The following is a 26443-nucleotide window of genomic DNA, read 5'->3' as shown; positions in this document are numbered from 1 at the left end:
GGGATGATAGCCCTGTTGCATGACCCAATTTTGGCCAAGCGTTAGCTGTCGGACAGGTGGCCTCACGTTTGACTGTAGAATACTTTGGTGTACAGAGTAGGTCCTGTGGCTGCAAAACAAGCCCAAATCATCACTTCTCCACCACCTAACCCTAAACCATGCTGCCATGTTCGTGTTAGACAGCTTTCTCCTGGCAACCCTTACAAACAAATCATACTTGTTCAGTCTTTTATTATGCTGTCATGAACTTTAATATGCTAACTGAGGCCTGTAGAGTCTGAGATGTAACTCTTGGTTTTTATGCAATTTCTCTGAGCATTGCACATCCTGACCTTGGGGTTAATTTGCTGAGACATCCACTCCAGGAAAGACTGGCTTGAATGTTTTCCAGTTTTGAATAGTCTTTCCCACTGTAGAATGAAGGACCTTATATTGTTTAGAATGGCCTTATAACCCTTCCCAGATTGATGGGAACCAACAATTGCTTCTCTAAGATCACTGGTGATGTCTTTCCTTTTTAACATTGTGTTAACACATACCTAAATGCTCCAGACTAGCAAACTAATACCTTTATAGAGGTGCCCACACTTATTGATGATCAATTATTCAAGGGCATTTCGTTTTTTAGTTTTTTACACATGGCTTCTCCATTTAGCTTTATTTTTGTTGAATAAGTCATGACAGATATGTCGTATTTGTTAGTCCGAGGTTGTGTCTACCTAAGTTTTAGACCTGCTAAGGAACAGATGATTATGTCCCGATATGTAAAGCTATAGAATTCAAAGAGGTGTAGTTTTTTTCACACAACTGTAGATTTTAACACCAGATAAGAACACATCTGATGCCAGGCCGTTCCATTTATCTAAGGTAAACTTCTTATATTACATCTAAACCTCTGACTCTCTAGTTTAAGATTATGACATCTTGTTCTGACATGAGGTAACACAGTAGGGCATGTACATGTAAAATACCATCTTTTCCTGCAACACTTACTAAGCTGACCCTGCATAATGCATAGTTCAATTGGTGAGGTGACTCTCAAAAAGGCTGTCTGTTCTGATTGGGGGAGCTCACTGGGGTTGGCTTTTTAAACTCTCTAGTCTGTCTATGCAAAATCCTGCTTTAGAGAATACACCTATAGTAGGGGCTTACCTTTTTAGCGCATTTATTGGCTATATATATGTGACATTTTTACTACAAACTGACACTTTTTTTGTAATGATTAGAACGCCTTAATTTGAACTGAATGTTCACATGAACTGGGTTTACTTTCAAATATATATTCTTTTTTTTAAATGTACATTTAGCTTGTGGTTGAGAAACCTTCTTCATAACAGCTTTGAATGAATCTACTGGACGTTTTACATCTTTTGCAGCCCACCCTAAGGCTAGATTTCCACTTTGTTTTTTTTGCTAAAAACGCCAATAGCGCCACCTGGCGTTTTTTTAGTGAAAAACGGCTGCAGCCAGATGTTAGCTGTTCTTCAATAGGAAATCGCAAAATGCCATTTCCACTTGGCGTTTTTCTGTTTGGCGTTTTTTCAGTCCTCTTTGGCGTTTTTCTGCTTTTTTGGGCTCTGTGGCAGTTTTTCAAAACTGCAGCATGTTGACACTCTGGCGTTTTTTGCAAGGAAATCTTGGCGTTTTTTCTCCAATAGAAGTCTATGGGAGAGAAAAAACGCCATGAAAAAGCCATGTGGGTTTATTGTCTTGGCGTTTTTTTATGGCGTTTTTTCCACAGTTACAATGCAGAGGATGGACCCAGTATCTGTGTGTCCTACGAGAAATAGGTTTCGCACAAAACAAAGTCCTGGACTGGTTCATATTGAATTTTACACCATTTGGAACAAACATGCCATTACAAACAAACATACCCGACGCATCAACTGGATCCTGCGTGCCAAAAGCAACAGCAAACAGTTTGCACCATCATTTGGGGCCAATCTTCCCTAGAGGAGCAGACATTCGGAATAAAGCATGCCTTACAAACCACAGAAAAGAGACAAAAGGGTCTACCAAGTAAATGACATCAGGAGAGGGCAGATACTTGCCATTTATCCTAATCCCTTTTAGCTGGGTGAAACTTCTAACTTGTAAAGGCTGGAAAAACTGCCTAAGGTCAAAAAAAGCAATTTCCACAGAAAGGCTAAAACGCCAGAAAAAAACTCCAGAAAAAACGCCAAAACGCAGGTAAATGCAGTGGCAGTTTTCTTGGCGTTTTTCATCATGAAAAAAACGCAGGACAAAAACCCAAGTGGTAAACCTAGCCAAAGGGAGTTATTTTTCTACATATGCGTGTTGTAGTATATATATTGTAGTAAGTGGGGAATTAGGTTTAGGTAGGGACTAAAAAAAGTATATATCAATATGAATAAAGAAATAAGAAGCTTGCCCCCTGAGGAGAAAAAAACAAATGAAATATATAGAAAGTGTGTGGGTGATTTGTGTGGATCCTAAGGGGTTAATGTAAACTAAGGACAGGTTTTGCTAATATGTTGCAACCCATATGGCGTCATAGTGGTTATTGGTGTGTATTCCTGTGCCTTATTGTAATAATCTTCTTTTCTTGAAGTCTTTGGCTAGAACTGGTACTTTCTTGCAGTTCACTTGATCTTCGGGAGTAATGTCACAAGCCTTTCTTCTTAAAATAGCTTTAAATGTGAGAACGGCTAGGAATTTCATTCTGATGAAAATAAATAAGGTATTTGCTTCAGAAAGAACTGTGCATAGTGATGATGACATGAAGTGTGATGAGAATGTGTGTTATAAAGCACTAGGGAACGTCGTGTGATTAAGTCTGTCTAGCAAAGCTTTTAATTTAGTTATTTATTTTTGGCTCTTGGGCTCTTTGGGCCACTATGACTGCAGCAGGCACTGTTGGGAAATGAAATGTTTCTATTATGTGTAGAATTTACTGATCATTGGGGTATAGTGTAATGAAATTCCATTCTGAGATGAGCAAGATGTCATTTGGGTCACCAGAAAATATTTTGTTTTATTACGCTGTGTCCCCCAGTCAAAGGATATGGACTGATATTGGCTGCCGCCAGGCGGTGGGCCGTTATCGTAGTTGCTGCGTTTTACACTTCTACCACAACCTTTTATAAATCTCTTCCTGGATTACAACATTCCTGTAGGGTTTTCTTTTTCTTAATTGTTATTCCCGTACCTTTATCACCTTTTTCACAAAAACTAGTGAAGGGCCTGTTTGCCTTGTGCTTGCTGGCCGCTTTCTGTTAAGGATGCTTTATCATCCCTGGGGTAAGTGGAAAATTCCAGCACTTGGGTGTGAGCATTTAAGATTTATGATAGCAAAAGTAAACGCCACAAATTTAACAAAGCGAAAGCTTAAAGAGGCACGCCAGCCTTCATGTGTGCCTTAATGCATATGGCGGCAAGTACTCATTTTGAATTATTATTTTATTCCTCTTTGAAATGAACAAAAGGGGTGGGGTATTCTTGCATAAATCCTCGTGTTCTGCCCCCAGCTGCGGGCTTTACTCATCCTGTGCTGGTTTGCATTTGTGAGGTCCACAGGCTCTAACAATACTCCTGAGCGCATGTGCGGAAAGCGCTCCCATTGATTTAAAAGGGGATGATTTCCTGGCACTGATGGGCTTCTTGAAGCATCCGAAAGTGGCATGAAAATTGGACTATGTGAGGGGTGGAAAATCCAGCTTTGGCGATGCAACTTGGCCTAAAGGCAAGGGCATGGCTTTCATTTTTTCATTAGTGGTGGTGTATAGCGCACTAGACGTATGTATGTATGTATGTACGTATGTATGTACATAATTTTTTTTTTTTGCAACGAAAGCCTATATTATATGTATTCATTGAGGAAAGTTTTTTCCTGTTCTGCACCTGCATGGTTATTCCTTCCTATTATGTGATATATGCCCTTGTAAGTTGCTGACTGCTTTATGCCACATTTGTGAAGATGCAAGAAAAAAAGGTATTAGCTCCCGGACATGTGATTGATCACATGATCCCCCCCCCCATATGCAGCCTCAAATGTCACAGCAATTACACTGATTGACAAGCGGAGTTATAGGTAGTTTCCTTAAATGCGTTTAGTAATGCCACAAGCTTGCCCGGTTCCCGTTTTAAGGGTTCAGTTGAGTTGGCGTATAAACCAAAGCACAAATTGCATCTGTGCACAGCTTCTGCTGGTTTGCTTACATCTACATTTGCTCTTCCTCTCCTATACTAGTGATCGGTACAATTTGTAATCCCCCCCCCCCCGCCCAGCATGACACATTTATAGAGTAGTGGACACTATTCTAACACTAATCTGATTCTTTTTGGTTGAAGCCAAGGTGTAGCACATCATACATCATTAATAGACATTGCTGTGATAAATGATATGTGGGTCACTGCATTTGCTACTAAAATGGAACCGAGACTTTTCACGGGTCTCTGCGGTGTGTCGTAGCTTCATTCGCAGAAGACCCTTGAGAGATAAGTGAAAGCTTGTAGCTCTATTTAGAAATCAGGCTGCTGATATAATGTCACTAACATACTTCCCAACATTTCCGGTGTGCAAACCAGGGCACCTATGTTGGGGAGAGAGGTTGGGGCAACACGTGGCCACCAACCTTACCAGAAGAGCCACCTTGCAGCCCTTTGCTGTGAATACCCTTCTGTTGTGAATACCCTTCTGTTGTGAATACCCTTCTGTTGGCTCGGAAACCTTGTCCCAGGGCCCCTTGAGGCTTACGTTATGCAGGGACAAGCATGCTCAATGAAACAGAACCTACCAGTAAATAATGTCGGTATGACCGTGTACGTCTCCAGGTTTCAGTACATACCGTTCATAACTAATAAAGGACAGGATATCAATATATGCAAGTACATTCCCCTTGGTGAATATAGCATTTAAAGCAAGGAATGAAATCTAAATGAAAAGGTTTTATAATACTTATATTCACGCAAGTTACTTATTAACGTTGCCCAGTTACTCTTAAGACGTTCGGTTCAGCCCAACCTAGAATGTCCAGCGCCAACTGGTATTTGCAGTACAAATGTTTATGCAGCCCCAGCATGTGATCTATGATTCCGGTCTGAAACTTGCGCATCCGTACCTCCTGTCAAACTAAGACGTGCCTCCTACCGCGCTCCTCTCGGCCCTGGCTGCTTCTTACCTTCTGCTTCACGCGTATCAAACACCCTCTATTGTCTTGGTTGTAATGTCCCATAAATGAATGTTAAGGAAGTATACGATCAAAGTGGGGACTTTGTTGTAAAGATGTCTGCCTACAACAGTTGGATGGATATGCCACAAGGCCTTAATCCTAAAGGAGCTTGCTGCATTATATACATCATCTTTAATATGCATGGTAATCTTCTACGTATCGGTGAGGATGTATCATCACACTTCCTTCCCAAACCCATATCTGCTTTTTATATTAGCATGCTAAAATGTTCACTGAACATAGCAATATTTTAGTGTGAGGCTGAGATTACTACATGAGCGTAGGAGCCACGTTTACAGAGCGCTGGCCTTTTTAATTGCTCATATATACGGTATGTGGCATCATAACCTGAGATATGAATTTAGTGTTGGTACTGAACATTTGTAAAATGTTTGTGGTTCCCCCCTCCTCCTAACGCTGATTCATAGTGTATACGTCTGCATTATTCCTTTCAATGGCCCCACCCAACACAAAAGTGGATTACATTAATGGCCGGCAAGTTGTTTTACCGATTCGGATGCCAGAGTGCAATGCCTTGACGAGTGCTTTGGTTTTGGTTACTACAGTTATGCTTTGTTGGGAATTTTTAAATGGAAAGTTACTGCTTTGGGAGTCATTATGTGAGTTCCAATCCTGTTGTGCGAAACTAAAGATGAATTGTCTTCTCATATAGCCTTGAGCTAGGATAGAAGTAGCATAATTGCTGTAATGACAGGGAGTTATCAGTGGAAGATAAGCGTGCGATAAATTGTAGATTGTGGAAACTAGGATCATGTCAGATGAGACTGTGTACTGGAAACAGGCTCGCTCTCACTATCTCCGCAACACCCGCGTTATCATATGAATATGGTCTGCTGTAAGGTAGTGTAAACCCTGATGTCTCCTTCTGCGTTATGCTGCGTGTTTCACTTTGGGAGTGAAGGAGGTGAGCTCAAAGCAGGACAGGGGTTGACAAATTTTGGTTTGGATCTAGGAGCCAGCCAAAAAAAGTTAGGAGCCAACTTTTTTTTTTGTTTTGTTTTTTTCTTCCCCAATGTTTTTTATTTTCATATATTACATACATTACATACATTTATACATTATAACATCATACAGTAACAGACATACGCTAACACTCAATGCTCGTGTACACACATGCCAACACTAGGTACTAATACACACACTCTAATGCTATTTGCAGACATACTCGTGCTAATGCCGTGCTGTAACTTTAGTTAACTTTATTTTGCTTTTTCTATTAGGAAGAATATACAAGATTCCTGGCATGCTGAGTCCCATGAAAAGAATGAAATAAAACATCCGCCTGCTGAGATGGGAAAAGTGATATATTCTGTGAGTCATTCATTTTTACCTGCTTTCGCTGCACATGTGATTTAATCAATGCATCATACTAAATAAAAATAAATAACTAGAAAAGATTGTAAAAGGAGATAAAAAGCGCTATCCATTTTACCGTATTTTCTAGAACGTAAGACTAGGTTAATTTTTACTAGTAAAACTTTTTTCCTATAGGGTCGTCTTATATTCAGGCTTTTTTTCTTTCTTTCTTTCCTAAATTAATATTCACATTTTGGGGGGTTGTCTTATCAGGGTGGTCTTATAATCAAGCAAATATGGTAAATCTCTCCACCGCTAACATGGGCCATATGTATGCTCTTAGTTTCTCATTGTTCTGTTAAATCGTCATACTATTAGTGATAACACATTGATGTTCCTGTATTGATATTTGTTATGCACATATGTGGGCAGCTGAAAGATTGGCATTCCATCCAAATGCTCTAAGGTGTCTCTCTGTGGCATCAGGATGCGTTGGGAAGGTTGAGTGTCTTCCTGAGGGTATTAGTCCAGGCACTGTTCTATGTATATGATACGGTGTGACTAGTAGTTCTGAGAGTTTCCCTGCATTCCATGCGTATTTATGTTCAAAGATCATCAAAAGGCTGCTGATTTAAGTGCTTGAAAGAGCAGCGTTTTACTTGTAATTTTGTACCCACATTAAGAGTATTCATGTAATCTGAAAGTCTATAATTTGAGCCTCCAGGCTGATTATGCTCAGCTTGGCGAGATGTGAGAAGAGGGATCGGTTTTTCCTGGCGCTGATACAAGTTGGAGACTGCTGTACTGAGGTGACAGTAGGGGCTCCTTCTTGATTCGGTCTGCGTGGCTCTAAAGTGCCATTGCATTTTCTCTTCTTTTTCATACTCGGGCAGTATAAACATTGTTTACAGTTTGTGAAATTGACCTGCAAATTATTCACTATATATACAATGCCTGATTCAAAAAGTATATGATATTCATATCTACTAGAGGTGTTACTTTGCCTTGCATATAATCTTAGTGGCAGAATCCTACTGTCTGATAACTTTTGACTGATTAACTTTTTAAAATGAGAACTCCTTTTTAATTAATTACTAGTATCCGATTAGAAATTCAGTTTCAGCATAAAACACGGTTAGTCGATCATTCCACCTCTGTTAAGCAATAGAATGGCTTATTGTTACTCGCCCAGTCTGAGTAATGAAGGTCTATGGAGGAAGGGACTTCATCAGCATTGCCGTAAAGAATTGTCTTCGTGTAGTGATTGAGCAGGTCAGTTCACCTACAATATCACATGACTAGGGACAATGGCAGCCTCTGGACTTGCAAATAAAAGAAGGTTGATACAAAATGAGATAAAACCAAAAGGATTTTGGGCTACTCAGTTAGTGGCCTTCATATGTTAACATTTGTTTGTCAAAGTGAGTATTTTAATGTATTGTGATATCCGAAACATACAAAATATAGTTTTATACAATCACTTCAGTATATAAAAAAAAGTTATTGGCAAAAGGAGGGAGGCCCAACACGTCGCATGTAGATTTAAGGTTTCCTATCCAGAGGGATTTGTTGCTGTGTCTTAAAAACAGCGATACGTTGGCCTGCTCTCCATCCCACCAAAAATCTGCATATAATCTTGAGGCTTTAGCAGTGAATTTTGGCCAAAGCTTGGTCTACACAAAGTGGCTACTGAAATTCGGTGATTCGAGAAGATAGATTTTACATGCCTCAATTAACCCTTAATAGAAATCTTAAAACAATTGTGAGCAACAAAAAGAGATTGGTGGCAGCCAGGTAAGTAGACAACTACAAGGACACATTATGTCTATGGCCAAGCCCACCTTACTGAGTGGTAGCAATAATATTATATTTGGTCATATTTAACAAGCTATAGGTTGTATGATGAGACAGTTGGGGAGTATTTGTTAAAGCTCCTTGAATTCACTATAGCTCCAACCCCAGCGTCTACTGGGAGAAGAGCTTGGCCAGCTCTATACAGTGGATATAAAAAGTCTACGCACCCCTGTTAAAATGCCAGCTTCTTGTGATGTTAAAGAATGAGCCAAAGATAAATCATGTCAGAACCATTTCCACCTTTAATGTGACTTATAACGTGAGATATTAAATTGCAAAATCAACTGAAATCTTTGAGGGGGGACAAAACTCCCCCCAAAACTCACAATAACCTGGTTGCATAAGTTATTGGTAATGTCTCTGTTGTGCCATATTTTCTCCACTTAATGATGACTGTCTTCACTGTGTTCCATGGTATATCTAATGCTTTGGAAATTCTTTTGTACCCTTCTCCTGACTGATATCTTTCAACAATGAGATCCCTCTGATGCATTGGAAGCTCTCTGCGGACCATGGCTTTTGCTCTGAGATGCAACTAAGCAAATGTCAGGTAAATCCTACTAGAGCAGCTGAACTTTATTTGGGATAAATCAATCACTTTAAATGATGGCAGGTGTGTAATGACTTCTATTTAACATGAGTTTGAATAGGATTGGTTAATTCTGACCACAGCCCCAGTTATAAGAGTTGCACACTTATGCAACCAGGTTATTGTGAGGTGATTTTTTTTTTTTTTTTTTTTTTTTTTTAAATGTTCCCCCCTCAGTTGTTTTGCAATATTTAATTGTTCAGGTTATAGGTCACATTAACCCCTTAATGACAAAGCCACATGTACGGGCTCAAAATGCATTGTTTTCAATGGGTTTAGGGACCGCCCATTGTCCTTAAGGGGTTAAAGGTGGAAAAAGTTCTGACATGATTTATCTTTTTATATCCACTGTTTAATGTATAGTTAAATCAGTAAGACTTCTTCATCCTTTGAATTACATGTTATGCAGGTCTCTCGCAAACTCTCCAGACCAACTCCCTCTTTAGTGAATAAACCCATCACCCTCATATAGTACTGAGGTTTTGAAGGTTGCAAATGTGGGCCTGTTGAGAGAAGGCAATTTTACTTTCTATGTAAAAAAAAAACAAAAAAAAAAAACCTACCAAATCACTTTACTGTTGCTGGAAAAATGGCTAATGCTTTACACCACTTTAGTACATATTCTGATTAAACATGAAAGTCATGGTATGTAACTTGTGTAAAGCTGACACTGTACTAAGAGCTGCCTATTTCGGTTTCAGTTGAGGTATGCGGTGACAAAATCATTGTTCTGGAACACGTGTAACACTTTTGAGTCATTGTGATATTTCAGAAGGCAAGAACAGAATGTGTAAGCGGTTTTCTTTGCCAATGCCTTCATACTCTTTTGTTCAGTGAATGATATGTATTGCTATTAAGCAATAAGAAAAGTTAACTACAGCAAAACCATAAAGAAATGAGTTCCTTCAGATTTGCTACTGGAGTTATGGCATCCAAGCTCACTAGTGATTAGTTATATGTTCTGTGTTCTTCTTCTTCTAACTGTGACCTGTGAAGATGTCCTAGTACTCGTGTATCAATCCCAGAATGGCTTATACATATGCTGGGGAGAAAAACGCTAACACCTTTTCTGATATGTTAGTATTACTTTCCAAGTGTGACTGTCACAGTCTACAGAGCAGCACCTCTGCACGTGGTTTACTGCGGTACAGACATTTTCACTCATGATAAACACTTTATTATCAATCCTTCCTGAAACAGAGTGTGGACGTGGAGATTTTCAGCTGTGACGTTGATGTAGCCAGGCATTACATCTTGGCGGGTTTTGTCTTTGCTCAACTTTGTTTTCTAATAAGTGGCTGAAATGGTTTTCCATTTGGACATGTTTTGGAGTGTTTTTGAAAGCTGTTGATGCTACTCTGTTGTTCCCTTGATTTAGAAACTTGCAGAAAGCATTTCTGGTGTTTACTGGTTAACTTATTTATGACTCAATATCAAGGCATCTCTTGAGGTCATTGTCTAATCTTCAGGTTACATCGTCTGATTACCTGCCATGAGGCATCAAACATGTAAGGTCTAGCCAGCAACCTGTTTTGCCATATATACTATGGCACCGTTTGCAGCTATAGCAGCTTCTAATCTTCTGGGAGGGCTTTCCACAAGATTGTGGAGTGTTTCTGTGGGGACCAACTTCATATTAATGTCTGTCATAAAAGTCCCTGTTGGTGTAATGGCTAGGGGTCCTGATGCTTTTGTCTATATAGCGTATGTGCATCTCAAAACTGAATTTTGAGGACAAAAAATATTTTACCTATGTATCACAGGTATTCTGTTTTGAGATGCGGAGTGAAATTTGTGACAACGTTCATAAGTCCTTATGCAAATGAAGTCCATTTCTACATAACCTTAATTAGTCAGAGGGTACAGCTAGAAAATTAAGCCTGAGGCATAGTGTATTGCAGGGCAGTATGATAAGAATTTAGTGTGTTTATCAAGGGAACATACTCTAAAAAGGTACAACTGTTGAGTTGGACCTTCATTCCCTTAATTTTGTTGGCATTTAGTGTCTGTAAATACACCAAATTCTCCCTCTCTTAGGGGACAGAAGTGGAGCTTTGTGTGCTGGAAAGAAAGACGTACACAAAGAGAGAGTCTGAGAGCAGATGCACAAAAGGGCTAAAGTGTGTGATAGCAGATCCTTACACACAATGTCCCAGGGACACTAAATGCAATAAAGTATGTGACACACTGGCTGATCATTATTTACACTCTGACACATGATGGCAGAGTAGCTCCTTATATTACTTGCCATGATTTACTCCATTGTGTAGCCCAAAGCGGTGGAGAACGGAGATGGTGGTTGGGGCAGCAGACTGTCCCTTTAGCGCAGTTTTCATAGCGTGCTCTGGAGATGAAGTCTGAAAGAAAAGTTCTTTCCCCTAGATGTCTGACAAATAACTTTGCTTTCAAGTATGAAGACATTAACATGCATTTTGGAAAGGTGCAGATGCTATTTTTATTGAAATTGCTCGGTGACAGTTTTCCTTTTAATGGTTTGAGAAAATGTCTAATTACTAGACTACCATGAGGAGAGCAGCATGATCTCCCCTCGAGAACGCGGCTCCCCACTTAAGGCAATGTTGCCACAGAATGTCTAATGCTGTGGCCCCTTTCCAGGCAGCTGTATTGATGTATAGCAAATCATATGGTGCCACTTGATGGTTGACACCTGTCAATCTATTCTTGTTTGCATGGCAAGAATTGAATGGTATAAATTACCTTCAGCATAATTAACAGAAAATGGTTTCATGCAATGGCGTTGTTAAAATGCGTAGGATTGACTGTCTTAATTATAGCATTTTTAGGGTCGGCAGTTTTGCAATTGGCCTTTTCCACTTCAGCTTATATGTCAATATGTCTTGTTTGTCCAAGTTACTTTATGGTGCTGGTCATATGTGACAGGACTAATCATTATTCTGTACTTTAATAATAATGGCTTCCTCCAGGATACCGCCGTAAATTATTGCATGGGTTTATGAAGTAACTATACTAATAGGTTATTTATTATTATTCGACGGTATAGGAAGCAATTTGCTTTCGTTATATGAATCAAACGGCTGGTTTGTTGTAGGCTTTGCTTGTTAAAGACTTGGGTACTATTGAATGTATAAAACCAATTTACTTTTATAGTAGAAGTTCTCAATAAGGTAGGGCGTCTAGAAAATAGAGGTTTGGAACCGCACAATAGTCAATCTTAAAAGCAATTTGGATGTGCCTGAACGCAAGCGTCGAGAGGATTATTTTGAGGGATCCCGTAGATGCGGGGAAAAAGGCACTTCATAACTCTGTCACAGAAGTTTGAGTCAGAATGCCTTTATATTTCGAATTGTTACAGCGAGTACAGGTGTTTCACACCAAATGAAAAATGACAAAGCCTTGCAGGGTAATATTAATACCAGCGTCGAAGGAGAATGAGTTGAATTGTGTGGTGTTTTTTTTTTTTTTTCTTCTCGTACATCATAAGATCCCCCTCTCCACCTGCCTTCTAACGCTGTTGGCCAATCCAACATTTTCATTTAAACTTAAATTTGGCCCTTCATTTTCCAGGGCTTTCGAGTTTTATTGTATGGGCACTGCCAATGGTGGTTCAGTATGAAAAGTAATGTTAGAGGTTAGTCTGCCCCTGCTGGTTAAAGTTCGAAGTGCTTAATTATGCCCTTAGTCTCCATGGTTATGATAAAAGTAACGTTCCTGAGCAAGTGTGGCAAGAAGGACAGTTGGTGAAATACCGATTAAACATACTGATTACAATTTCAGTTCACACTGCTGGTGGATCTTCTAGGGTTACAATATCGGCCATATTTTTCTTCCTGGACATGTTGCTGCTCATTACCTATCGTTCTGCTGTATAGTATGTGGGATGTCTACATTAACGGAAGGGAATAAATAACTCAATCCATTTTATACATCCCCTGTAATGCAGGGAAACACTAAATAGGTGCTCAGCAACATGTAAAAATTAGAGCTGTCTAGGAAAAAATGGCCCTGATTGTGACACTGAGGCAGATATAAGTGCTGACAAGTCCTTAGTGTGACCTTTCCTTCCTGTGTTAAACAAGTAATGGTGAATTAAGCATCAGAGACCCGTGTTAAACCAATCAATACTGGGGGGTTTGTTTTGTAAAATGTGAGTTTGCAGGTGAGAAGCTTGACTTCACTATGAGTAGCAAAGGTCCACTTATTGGCAAAACATCTGTTGAAATGTCCATTACTGATATTGTGTGAGTGTTTGCATTTATTATTAATGTTGTCCAATCATACATGGAAAGCTACGCTTCTAAGCCAGATGGAGAACAGAAAACTGTTGGAGAACTCCAAATCTCATCATGCCCAACCATCAGTGATTGGGATTTTTGCCATCCTCTAGAAGAGGATTAATTATAAACAACAAAACACCCCTCCCGTGGATTGTAATTATCCCGGAGGAAGAAAACCATACGCTTCATGTGCACCGAGGCAGGCGTAGAGTACATGTGTGATGTGTTTCTGGCATAGGCTCTAATCACTAGTGGCGTAAGGTGAAGCGTATGATTTTGGTTTTGTTTCCCTTCCATAAATAAAGGGCAAAACGTTTTACTGCTTTTTATATCTCGCCGGCATGGACGGTGTACTTGGTGCATAGAGTTCTTTGCTCGTATTAAAAAAAGGTTACATGCAGACACGAGCTGTAGGGGTGAAGTGCCAATTTCTCTGTGACAGCTGAGATGGTAACCTGGAAGCAATAAAAGCTGCGTGTAAAGGCAGTATTTACTGCAACCGCTCAGAGAGGATTGCTTTCCAAATCAGTGTGTGTGTCTTCTATTTGACGAAAGGATTTCATTGCAGCAGATGTTCCATCAGCCAGCCAGGAGCCCACTTACTTTGAAATAAACCCAAGCCTTAATCAGTGAAGCTTTCGCTGTCTGCACCGGGGATGTTTTCATGCATTTTTGCTAGGTGAAGAATTCCGGTGACCGGATCTGCTCGTTTGGCACAGAAATAAGCACTTATATCCTCCTCTGTCTTGCCAGAGAGTACGAGCCCTCCGGCGCTGACCTGCTCTGTTCTTGTTATAGGATATGCAAGGCATTGGGATCGCTCATCTCTGACTACAGATTAGGAAGCAGCCGACATGGAGACTGTCGTCTCAGAAGGGGAATCTGAGAGAACTCCGGTAAGCCACTTTAAAATATTACTTGCCAAGAACAGTTCCAAACGTCTTTTTTCATATAATGTATTCCAGCCTGTGTAACTTTTTTTCTTTTTACGTCTTAAAAAATGTTTTCTTCACATGCAATGCTCCGTATTTTGTTTTCTTTAGAAAATATTTTGCCAAGAAGAATACGAGTTGATTTCTTGCGTGATTTTGCTATGACAATCCTTCATTTATTTCTGAAACTGGTTTTAGAAATTTAATAGTTTCATGAGTTATTTTTCCGAAAAGGTTACATTTTGTAGTTTGGCCTTAAAGTATTTTGGGGAAATAGGAATTATTTGTGTAAGCTGTCCATGTTTAGTTTACACAATGGCTTTTTTGCTTTACTAATCGGTAAAAACATTACAGTAAGCCTCAACTACCAAACTTATATGGAACTTCTGCTTTTATTACTGTTGATTGTATAAGGAAATGTTTTCCATCAAATTGAATACTGATATCACTGCCCTAATGGAAGCAGCAGACCAAGATCTGATTAAAAGGACACTTATCTGTTCCATTAAGCGATTATTTCATTGTGATAAAGTGCACCTAGGGTTTAAATGCAGAAACTGACACAGTCAGGTCTCTCGGAGTTCATGGCTTCAAAACTAGGTCAACAAGTTGGCAGCGGACAGGCAGGCAACAGCGTGAGGGTCTTCTGCTTGTGATCAGAACCATCAGATTATAAATATATAATGGCCGGATGTAATACCGACTGGATGCTCGTTATCTAATGATGCAACAGAGGACACTTAAGTAGCTTGGGGTGGAACGGCCATATTTTGAGAGGTCACAGTACTGATCACTGTGTAGAAAGCATGTAGTTGCTGCATGGCAAGGTGAACATGCATAGAGAGAAAAAATACTTGAAGAATGTGGCGAATCTACCTAGAAGACCGTTGGTGAGTCGAGAGACCATGTTTGAATGATATGATTAGGGTCATGAATTAGAATGTAGCTTTTCTCGTTTACTTACTATTATTATATATAATATAATATAATAAGAATTATATCTTGTATGTGCAACTGTATAAAGCGCTCTTTAAGTTAGACAAACGATTGTGAAATCACACATTTCCAGTTAGACAAAACTTTGAGGTCACTAAAATAAGCAAATCAGCCTTAGATCTGTCATTTTTATTTTTTTACTTTAAAAATAAATGTACATTTAGTTATATTAAGCAACATAGCTGAAATTCTACTTTTTAAGTAACGAGGAAAATTCTCTATAGCCGAGGTGGCTTTATACTGTGTGTGTTTCCTTCTGATCTGTAGACACATACAGGTTCATTTTTATATTTATAGTAAACACTTCTTATTGCATGTTCCATCTCTGTCCTTTGGGTCAGCATTATTTGTTTGTGGGTATGGTTTATATTATGCATTACCTGTTTTTGTTGTTGATCTGAGTGATAGAAGTTCAAAATATGAAAAAGAAACCTAAATTACAACCGGGGCAGAATTAGATTCACATCTTTTGATGTCCCCCCCAGTAGTGTAAGGTCTTGTTACATGAGCACAGGTGGATCAACTAGTAGTGAAGTGTGAAATATGTACATTATACTGTATATGTGGTGTGTGTGATATATAAAATATATATATATATATATATATATATATATAATGTATATGTGGTGTGTGTGTGGCTTTTTTTTTTTATTGGATATGTATTAAACCAAGCTTTCCGTTATTCTAGTAATCTGTGAAATCCCTATTTCGACTTTATGTTGTATTTGTTTCCATTTGGGAATTTGTGAATGTAACCACATTCTTGATAGTATGCTTGTAAAAGCTATCGATTTGTGAATTTTAATATACGTTTTTGAAAAGGTTATTTTGGGAAGATCCAGGGGTATTTGAAATAGATATTTTTAAACCTTTGAAATAGGTGATCTCACATAGCTTAAATTTTTTGAGCAACTCCACTAATTATGTAGAGTATAACCTGTTGCAGAATTTAGAGTGAAATCCTTGAAGTTAAATTGTTAAAGGAATGCTCCAGCCATCATATGCACTTAGAGTATGATGGCTTCCTTTTTATTTTTTAAATGCATGTAGGGATTCTGCAAGCTAATTACGTGCAGAATATGTGTTCGGTTGATGTGATATACTTAGCTCCGGTGCTGGCTCAGGGAAAGTTGGAGGTGAGGTCTGTCCAGTCTCCAATGCACATGTGTGGAAAGTGCTGCCATTGATTTCAATGGGAACATATTCCTGCCATTGATTACTTTAAGCAGCCATTTAGTGGCAAGAACAATGGCACCAGGGGATAGACACTTCTGTGTCAGGTAAGCACGTATTATAATTTTTTCTTTAATTTTCATTTTGGCGGAATGCATATTATAGCACTCGGAGTACTTTAATACACATTCTTCTTTAGAGGTGGTGTCGGATATAATATAACTAGTCTGAATGTTCAATTTGTTCTTCTTTTAACTGAGACTACCGTGTCCATGTGAGAATAGCATAAACGTCTCTTGTATATGATTGAGATGATTTCCATTGCTTTGAAGTGTAAAGGTATCGTCACTTCTCCAAACCTGAAGGACTTAGCTCTTTATCACCCAATCTGCTCATGATGCTGCATAGGAAAATAATTAAAGTTAAAACAGGGCGAAGATACTGCCTTATGTCTACTTAAAGGGACAGTTTAATGTCCTTGGCACTAGAGGACTGCATTGGGAGGCGGGGCCATCAAAAAACTTACGTGCGGTCTTGCTGGGGTTGCGGGCGGGAGCGGGCGGTCAGGCGCTGTACCTGCGGGTCCCGGTAATCCCGCGCAGTCCCAAAGGCTGCCTTCTCGCTGCTCCCTCACAATGTCTCCTCTCTTGCTCCGCCCAGGAACAAAACGGAGTCACGTGATGTGACGTCACTTCCCGTGACTCCGCCTTGTTCCTGGGCGGAACAAGAGAAGAGACGCTGTGAGGGAGCAACTCGAGGGCAGCCTTGCGGGACTGCACGGGAAATCTGCGGTTCAGGTAAAGAGGTGGGCTTGATTGGCCACAAATGTGGCGGGAGCGGGCGGGATTGGCCACAAATGTGGTGGGAGTGGAATGGCCACAAATCAGCGGGAGCAGGATTGAAAAAGCAGTCCCGCGCAGGGCTCTACTTGGCACCCACACCATAGTAAAATACATATTAAAGTACTGTGTAATTTAATTTGCATTCTTCATAAACAAATGTAAAGCACTTACCTGGCGGTGAAGTTGCAGCCCTACAGCACACAAGAGAAATTTAGTCAATTCATCTCTTTTAATCTTTATCTGAATAAGAGACATTCGCGGCCTGGATAACTTGTGACTTATATTTTATTGGGCCAAGATAGCAAGTCTGCAGATCTGCAAATAAAGTTAACTGTGTGAAAGTCAGGAGGGTTAGGCAGGGAGCCCCTACTATGAGTACCAACCACTTGTCTTGTGGTCCAAGTGTGAGACCCTGACCCCTACTGGAGGTGAAAGTGATTGGTTTTAGAGCGTTTGTTCTTCTTGCTAAATGACTTGGCTTTGGTACCTTTTTTTCCCCCTCATGTTAGTGCTCCTAAATTCCCACAGAGAGCCATGTAGGATTTGTAGTTAACTTTGGTTTATCTCAAAACAATGGGCTAAGTATCTAATTTAATTAGTACTGGTTTATATAGCCCTGTTCTATTGGTTATAGGGTTTGTTGCTTTATACTTCTAGCATCAGTTTAGTCTCCAAACCAGTATTTATTTATTTATTTCAAAAGTTTGTCCTCCCCTGGCTACCTCTGCTGAAACAAAGAAAACTTAGTATGCAACTTTCATATGTTCAGTAGTACATATAAGGTAGCAAAGCATCAGTGTTCAGATATTATATATTATCTATGATATATTTTTGTGATTGGCTGCCACTACTCCCCGCTGCAGCTGGTGGAATGCTTGTGCTAGCATAACATAGAGCCGTTGGGGAAGTGGTTTCCGTGGTGCCAGAAGGCACAGATATAATAGCGCACATTTTCTTATGCTAGAGTTGTTACCTTATTTGCCCCCCCTGAGAATATTATGTTATTATGCAATATAGAACTAGCAGCTATAACCAGCTCTCCTCTGTTGAATTGATCATCTAGCTCCAGCACTGGGCCAGTTACAAAGTGGAGGAAAAATGGCGATCTTTGAGCCAGTAGATAAAGCAACCATTTGTTTCCATGTATGATATTCCTGTCTCTTCCTGATATAGTCACGTCTTGTTACTGTGTGATTATAATTGACTTGATGGCGGTGATGAAAGACTGCAGGTTTCCGCAGGACATTAATCTCTCAGTTTGGCCACTTTTATAAAGGTCATTACAACCTATTAAATGGAACTACAGCAAATCTAGTATTTCTAGCATGGACCTTGTTTGCATGGATCTCTTTAGGTGTGACACCATGTTATCATGTGACTGATGTCATAAATCCTGTTTACCTACTTGACTGCTTATCATCCGATACAGAGGAAACGGTATAATTATTGTTAAAGGCCTCTAAAAGATTAGATATCCTTGTTTATTGTTCTGTGAATTGAGGAGTTGATGATAGTATGATTGAATAAATTCGATCTGTGTAATGTTTCTAACGGTGGCTGTTCGATTGTATAGCACAATTTCCATGTTGTACTACATTATTACTGACTGAACTCCCAAGGCAGGGAAACCGCAAGCATAAGTCATCAGTAGGAAGAAAGGCAGCAAATATATGGTACAGGCTTGCTTATTGACCTTATTTATATGATCCAGTGAGATGGTCGGCGTTCCCTTTGTACCAAACCAATATGAAAACTAATATGCCCCTTACTAACCTTGCATGTCTTTACCAACCTCATTGTGTATATGTAATGGAGGTTTAGCAGTAAGATTTTTGCATCGGATGGCAAACATGTCTCTCTGCTTCCACGATAGTCCTCCATCATGGGCTTTTCACTGCCGGCACAGATATCTTTGGTGCCTTTTGGTAAACCACAAACTCTTAAGGGCCTTCTTTTTCCCCTAGTACCTGCGGGACAGATATGTTTTAAGGAACATATTTCGGGCCTGGAAAAAATTATTGTAAATTCCTTTATGAATATGATGGTGCTATATAAAAAAATAAATAAATAAATAATTACCACAGTCTCCTAAAGGAAGCCCATGACATCTCTGGGCATGCAGGATCATAAATGAAGCACAAACCATAGTATTTAGCGGCCTGAAGACCCAGCAGGCTGACTGAGATAGGTGAGCTTTAGTAGTCTGCTTGCCTGATGAGTTATTCTTTAACAACATTGGAATTGTCTTCATAAAATGCACCAGTGTCCTTTTGCAAATTGCGTTAAAGAACCTTGCTTAATTTAATTAATATGTGTTACTAATGAACGCAATTAGCTTAGGTTCAGAGTTCCTTGATTGGTGTGGAAATGAATTGCCCTGAGCTGTCATCTTGGCAGATATTGGCCATGGAATGACAGTTTGCTCGGCTGTCTGTGGTCTGTTGTTGAGTTTGAAATCTTGCACAACAGCTGTCAACTAAGAATCATTACATTTTCCATTTCCGAGTGGCTTCCTGTGGAGAACTTCCTCTTGTGATGGCGTGGTTTATTTTTTTCCTGAGAGGAAAATTGTAGTCTGCTTTATTTCTTTTTATTTCCTTTAGACTAATCAAATCACGCAGTGTCGCAGCTCTAATGTGCAGGTATTGCGTCCCCCAAGGCCCTGTTTGCCCCTCAGCAGCAAAAGCCATTATATAGGAAGACATTTTCAGTACAGAATACTGCAGCTCTATGTATCAGGCACAATGTTATCACGGAGGTTATCACGATGAGAAGAGTGGGACAGCTTTGGAAATCTGTTAAAAGTGGGGAGGTCCTTTTAAAGAAACCTTGGGCTGCAGAGTTTTCTTGATCACATCTACAGAGTTAATATCCGCAAGGAATGTGAAGAAGCAAATATGTGCTGCATCATATTCTCCAAACCGCTGCCAACAGAACAGAATCCTAGCATGGTTCCAGATATTTATTTGTACAGCGATATAAATACCCACTGTGTTATAGACCGCTTTTTATTGGTATAATTATGTAAATCGGGTGTATTCTGGGCCTGTCATTTTATATGAATGCATTATTTTCTCTGTCTAGCACATGGGATTTTTATTTTTTTTGTTTCCTTCCAAATAACTGCTAATGTAACATTTTCACACATTTTTCCTTTACATCATTTCCTGTGTGTTACTACATATAAATACTAATTTATAAAGCAAAAGACAAATGGGGTGTTATCATTTAAGTCCTCAAGAGAGCTGAACTTCACCATTATGGGGCAAAAGAGCTGTCCTTCAGACACATTTACCTTATGCCCCTGTCATTGTGGAAAACTCACACACAAACACACACACATCAATCCGTTTTTGAATCTTTTGTACTGCAAAACACATCTTTATGTGTCCATAAGTATCTGTGTTCTGTGATAAAGGTCTCGGTGGTAATGATCTGATGTTTGATGCATTGGTTCTCTTCCCTTAGGTAGATTCTTTCTACAATAAGACAAAGCTTTCCCACTTTAACATTGAGTGATGCCTCCCTTTGTATGGCATTGAAGATAATTTCCTTGGTCGTTCATTCGAAGCAGCTTTGGTGTGCAAATGCACAGAAGATAACATGGGGTTGAACATTGCATGACGTTAAAAGTTGTCTCATTCAAATTTAAGTCTCTAAGGCTCAGAGGGGGAGCCAAATATGTGCATCTTTTTCTGATGTCACATGATGTCACATTTTGCAGCCTTCGATTATTACAGCTCATCTATGATGATAACCTGATAATAAATGGTAGGTGTGCTTACTCATACTGTATGGAGAATCTTCTGATGTGTTGTTGAGTAGGCACCACCTCCTTGGGAGATGAAACTCGTCTATGTACATGACAAACCTGTGCTTCATTTTATACATCTGTTAGCAATATGTATGGCTGAAATAATTACTTATGTACTTTTGGTCATGTAGCGTATAATATGTGTATGTTGTGATCTATGCGTTGTGTTAGCAGAATTTAAAGCAATATGTAAATAACACTGCATACGGTGCCGCTTAATAAGTAAAAACCAAGGAGAGGAAATTCCTCCAAAGTGGCCAAAAAGTACAAAAAATGTTTAATCTGCTGGTAATGTCACAAATTAGGGACAGGTGCAGCACGAGAGAGAAAGCTTCGGTTCTCTTAATTGCACAAAGGAATAAGAGTCCATTTCATGTCATATCAGTTGGTAATGTTATGGGTGGCAATATGACTGGTACGATGTATAAATAATATTAAGTTCCCCACGCGATTCAGTCCATATTAAGCGTTTCTTGGAGGATGGAAGCCTCTTTATGTGGATTCATGGTAGAATGTATTGGTTTAAAAAAAAAAAAAAAAAAAAAAAAAGCAAATAATGAAACACTGGAGGAGGGTAAAGTGACAGGAAATTAAGTAATAGAAGTCTGTGCCATTTGCGTCACGGATTCATTTTATAGCCTTTTAGAGAGTATTAAAGGCACACAAGCCCAGCCAGATGTGAGAAAATTATGCTTATGCCTTTTTATTTCTTTACCTTTGCTAATATTCTTATGGCTTCCTCTACGTTAACCATGTCCGTGCTACCGGTATTGCAATACATTTTTGTTCTTGTGTGGAAGTGTTGCTCTTAAATAAAGCTTTAGAATGAGCATTACTTTTTAGAGGGCAGAGATAATACACTGTATGGACAAAGGTGGACATCTCATTCTAAATACATAAATATTCAGATGACGTTTCCCCCACTCCCTTTCAGCTATACCAGCTTCCACTCTTCCGGAAAGGCTTTCCACAAGATTGTGAAGCGTTTCTGTGGGAATTTGTGCCCATTCATCCAGTAGAGCATTTGTGAGGGCAGGCACTGATGTTGGACGAGAAGGCCTGGCTTGTATTCTCTGTTCTAGTTCATCCCAAAGGTGTTTTATTGGGTTGAGGTCAGGTATCTGTGAGGCCAGTGAAGTTCTTCCACACCGAACTCATCCAACTATGTCTTTATGGACCTTGCTCTGTGCACTGGAGCAAATTAATGCTGGAATAGAAAAGGGCCTTCCCAAACCGTTCCAACAAAGTTAGAAGCAAACCATCGTCAAAAATGTCTTGGTGTGCTGGCTGGTTAATATTTGTACATGGTAATTATGGGTCAAGGTACTAGATGTGGAGAATGTACTATTGAAATGCTAACAGTCCCCACAGACCACCATATGACCCAGCTGTCCTGAAAAAATCCCATTTATTTGGATAGTCAGGTGCAATTCTATGTGCAGTGTCTGAATCCTCATGCAAAAAATATGAATTTTCACCGGCACTCTATGATATCGCACAACAAATATGCGAGTATAACGTTCTTTACAACCTGGTAAAGTTATGCGAGTTATTTTGCAGCCAGTAACCCTGGTCATTTTCTTGTTCCAACTAAAGGCAATTATGCCTTTTAAAGGTTCATTCTGTAATTTTGTTTTTAATTGAATGCTAGTTGTAATGAGTATACAGTCTTGTACTCTTAAAATATCCGCAAGTAAAAGGTTAATTGATGTGTGCAGTGAACTACCATGAGTTACCGTGCTTTGAACAGTTTAATGGCTAACTGTTGACATCAGTGGAAGATTAAACGCACCACATCCTAGTTATTCATTCAATTGTCCAATAGATAATGAATACCCATGCTATAAGCCTTCTCATTTAAATTAAGAGACACTTGCTGAAGCATAAGGGGCAGGTAAAAAAAGCTTCTTTTTTAAGTTGTGGTTTGATCTATTAGTTCAGTGTGTATTGCGTAGGAGCTAACCCTTCACTTGGATTCTGTATATCTGATAGGCTTTCTCGTTGTGAGGTTTTTTTGTTTTATAAGTACATTGTTAGTATTGATATTTGAAAATAAAACAAAAATGTTCCCGTGACTTGTCATTCTCATCCTGTATAGTTATCTGCTGACACTTCCTTGTGATATAAACAAGTTTATGGAAATCTGTTTACCTTTTTATTTTTTTCTTTCTCAGTAAATCACGAGTTGACAGGGATGTTTAAGGAACACTTGTACTTTAACTAGTTCATGGGGTTTCTTCTGCAAGAGCTGGGTGTATGTATATGTACGTACGTGTGTGTATATATACATACATACATACATACATACATACATACACCATCACTGCAAACTTTTGACCCTAGTATAATCTGTATTGAATTACACATGATTTTGTGAAACAAGGATATAAGATGTCTGATGTCTGGGACAACACCTAAAATAAATTAATACTCTTAACATTTGACAACTATTGGAAAGCCCTAACAACCGTCCTAGAAACAGCCCCATATTGAAGTTTGTTTAAAAATGATTCAGTCTATTTTGCTTATATACACACCGAAAGGGGAACACACAACTGAAAAGCATAAAAGGGATACATCCTTCAAGCCTTCTCTATACAAAATGGTAAACCTAGAGAGTTCTATTTTCTGTAACATGTGTCCTGCATTTTTTTCATAGTAAAAAAAAAAATAAAAAAATATATATATAATATATATAAAAAATAAGTTTGTATGATCCTATAACACTGAGGGCTTTCACCATCCAAAAAATAATATAGGTGCTTGCATTATTTTCTTCAGCATACATTGCTGCAATGAGATGCCGGCTCATGCGGTATGACCTGCTGTCAACAGTGATGTAGAGAAATTGTGATGAAACCTGGTAACAGCTGATGTGCCCATCCTGAGAATCTGCTTTTATTGCCCAGTTCCTGTGCGTGTTTTCCAGCATCGATCAGATTAAATGTACCCAGCACTGAACTGCAATTTGTGCTTTAAGATAAAACTATTCAAATACCCCACCGGAAGCCTGGAACAGAAAGAATGGATGATAATCAAAAGCCTACTTCAGGAAATAACTAATAGAATAAGTAAAGGCATCATGTGTTATTTACGGTGTGAGAGGACTGGTCCATCAAAACTCGGAAGCCGTTTGACAGTTTGTTGTGGTTCTAATGAGGCATCGAGCTAAAAATAGTTAGATGTTCCATCTCCGCCTCTGAAAATGAGTAGAACGGCATAATAAGTTAAACTCCTAGCTTGGGATTTGGCCACACTGCAGCTTGCGTTCATATCTGCCATTTATCTGTCAATTTGGTAAAGTTTTTAATAAAGAATATGAATGGGTGGAGGTAACATTTCAACTTGATAAGTGTTAAAATAGTTCCCTTATAAATGGGGAAAACTTTCACCTTGCCCTATAATGAAGTGCTAGGACATTTTCTTTCTTACCTGTTTCTATCCATTTAGAAATGTCCTTGTCCTTTCAAATAACCTCAAATGGATCAGAAATACATTGTAGGCTTTGTTTACTACATGGTTTATCCGTGAGATTATACTTCTCGCAAACATACAGGGCTTGACCTAGTGAAACCACAAGGATGAAGCAGTTCTGTGGCCAAACAACTTGATTTTCTTCTGCATTTACTTGGTGTCTGCTTCACATGGGAAATAGAAATTAATTCTTGAACGTTTCCAGATGTATCCGTCAACGCTAAGCCCAAAAGTTATTTTTATGTAGTCTGTGTGTACTTTCAGCATTTACTAAATGTCTCCTTTTTTGGGATACAAATATATTTAGTTGTTAACCTCTAACTTCTTGCAGATGCTGTTGAAGTCCAGTCCTAAATATATCGAATTGCAAGAACGGGGACAAACGCAAAAATAATAGACTAGGGGGCAGAAATGGCCAACTTGAAAGCTGTAATGACCACAATGCTAATACTAACTACTTTGATAACGTTAAGTTACATTGGATTGACATTGGATGGAATAGTTTAGAATGTTTGACACTTGATCCTTTTTTTCTTTCTTCCTTGTATGAAGAGTTGAGGTTTAGGCTTGATGATGGTCATGCTTGATAAATACACAAGTGGGATGAAGGGCCAACACATGCATGTTTCTCTTGTAAGAATGGCTTAGCTGGCCTTGCATAATTAAACGGCTGAGACTTTGAAGGAGTCTCACAGAGCTAACTACACATTATGCGGGGCCATTATTCCTCCAGCAGGTGCTCACTGGGGTTGAACCTACTTAAGGTATAGTTAAATGACTGCAACACAAGTCTCCTTTCAACTGTCCTGTAAGGAACCCCCAAATGTGAATTTGACCCTTCATAACATTAGTTTTCATTATTTGTTTAGTTGACCTCAAGGTATTTTTAAAGTTTCCTTTTCATGGTATAATATAATTACCCATAAATCTTTCAGTGTACGTCCGATTCGTAATAAACTTCTTTTTAAATCCCTTTTTTCTGGCTAAATTCTTCTCCTGCAAATGTCTTTGGATTGAGAGGAGGGGAATCATGCAGAACAGAGGAGATTGTGAGGAACACATTTGAATACTAGAAACTGGAAAATTTATAAGGAAATACTTGGCACATGGAAATGCTGGCATCTACCACAAATACCAAGTTCTAAGCTATGGAACTGAAACATTGACATAGATCTCTTGCAGTTTGTTACTTTAGAAGACAAAGAGTGTGCATGATGACAAGTCTAACAGCATGATATTCTGCCAATGTTCAGAGCTCAAAATAAACCTGTCATCTGCAAATGTGCTGGTAAAAGTTGATGGTTTGGGGGAAAGGACTCTGAATTTGATCTAGCAGGCTTTTAATGGAACTTTTCAGTCAGGTTAACTTTTTTTTTGATTTCTATAACTTCTAGACAATTTTATTCCCTGTAGTATATCATTAACAAATTTGGTTAAATTTTGACATCTTATAAACATTTCCTTTTAAGCGTTCTTAAATGCCGTTCTGTACCCCCAATCTGTTTTCCATGAGAATGAACCCACAGCTGAATTAATGGCAGATAAATACACTTTTAAATGTAAAACCTTTTCTGGTAGAGTTTAGGGGTATGTGTTTGTATAGAGCGGTTTTCTGTACTCTTTCTCGGCAAATCCATTTGCGACATCCTGGCCTCTTGGAGTGCTTCAGCAAAAGGGTGGTGTCAGGGCACCATTGGGACAGCCTCTCCCTCCGTCTTCCCATTGATGCAGAGGGTGCGCGTGGAAGCTCCGCCCTTTTGTGAAAGCGCTCCAGGGAAGCTTTGGCAATGGAGCGGACAAAGACAGAAGAACAAGAAGAGGCAAGACGAGAAGCAGACCTGCAAAGAGGGACATGGAAGCGGTTGACGGAGGAGGTATATGTTTAGTTTAGGATTCCTCCTCGTTTTTGGACAGTTATGTATTAACAAAACTAGGAAGTTTCATAAGAAAATTTACGAATCTGAATGCGCAAGTTTACTGGCAACGTAAGGTGCCGGATACTGT

At 39.1% G+C, this 26443-nt stretch overlaps 2 protein-coding genes across 5 annotated transcripts in view; both read left to right on the top strand.

The window, feature by feature from the left end:
- NAP1L1 (nucleosome assembly protein 1 like 1) overlaps positions 1 to 26443 on the top strand; it is a 151285-nt gene that overhangs the window by 34861 nt on the left and 89981 nt on the right. The window lies entirely within an intron of this gene.
- The window catches only part of OSBPL8 (oxysterol binding protein like 8), an 86006-nt gene that overhangs the window by 9894 nt on the left and 49669 nt on the right, over positions 1 to 26443 (top strand). For 2 of the 3 annotated variants that reach the window (XM_053461968.1, XM_053461964.1), the window contains exons 2-3: positions 6434 to 6524; positions 14007 to 14104. Coding sequence is in view for 2 of the 3 variants with exons in the window: in XM_053461964.1 (XP_053317939.1) it covers positions 14063 to 14104 (42 nt within the window). In the remaining variant the exon portion in view is untranslated. The remainder of the gene's footprint in view (positions 1 to 6433; positions 6525 to 14006; positions 14105 to 26443) is intronic. The other variant, XM_053461965.1, reaches the window with a different exon arrangement.

Source organism: Spea bombifrons, chromosome 4 (assembly GCF_027358695.1).
Source record: "Spea bombifrons isolate aSpeBom1 chromosome 4, aSpeBom1.2.pri, whole genome shotgun sequence".
NCBI classification, from domain to species: domain Eukaryota; kingdom Metazoa; phylum Chordata; class Amphibia; order Anura; family Pelobatidae; genus Spea; species Spea bombifrons.
The sequence above is the reverse complement of the archived record's forward strand: the minus strand, read 5'-3'. Positions and strand labels throughout refer to the sequence as shown.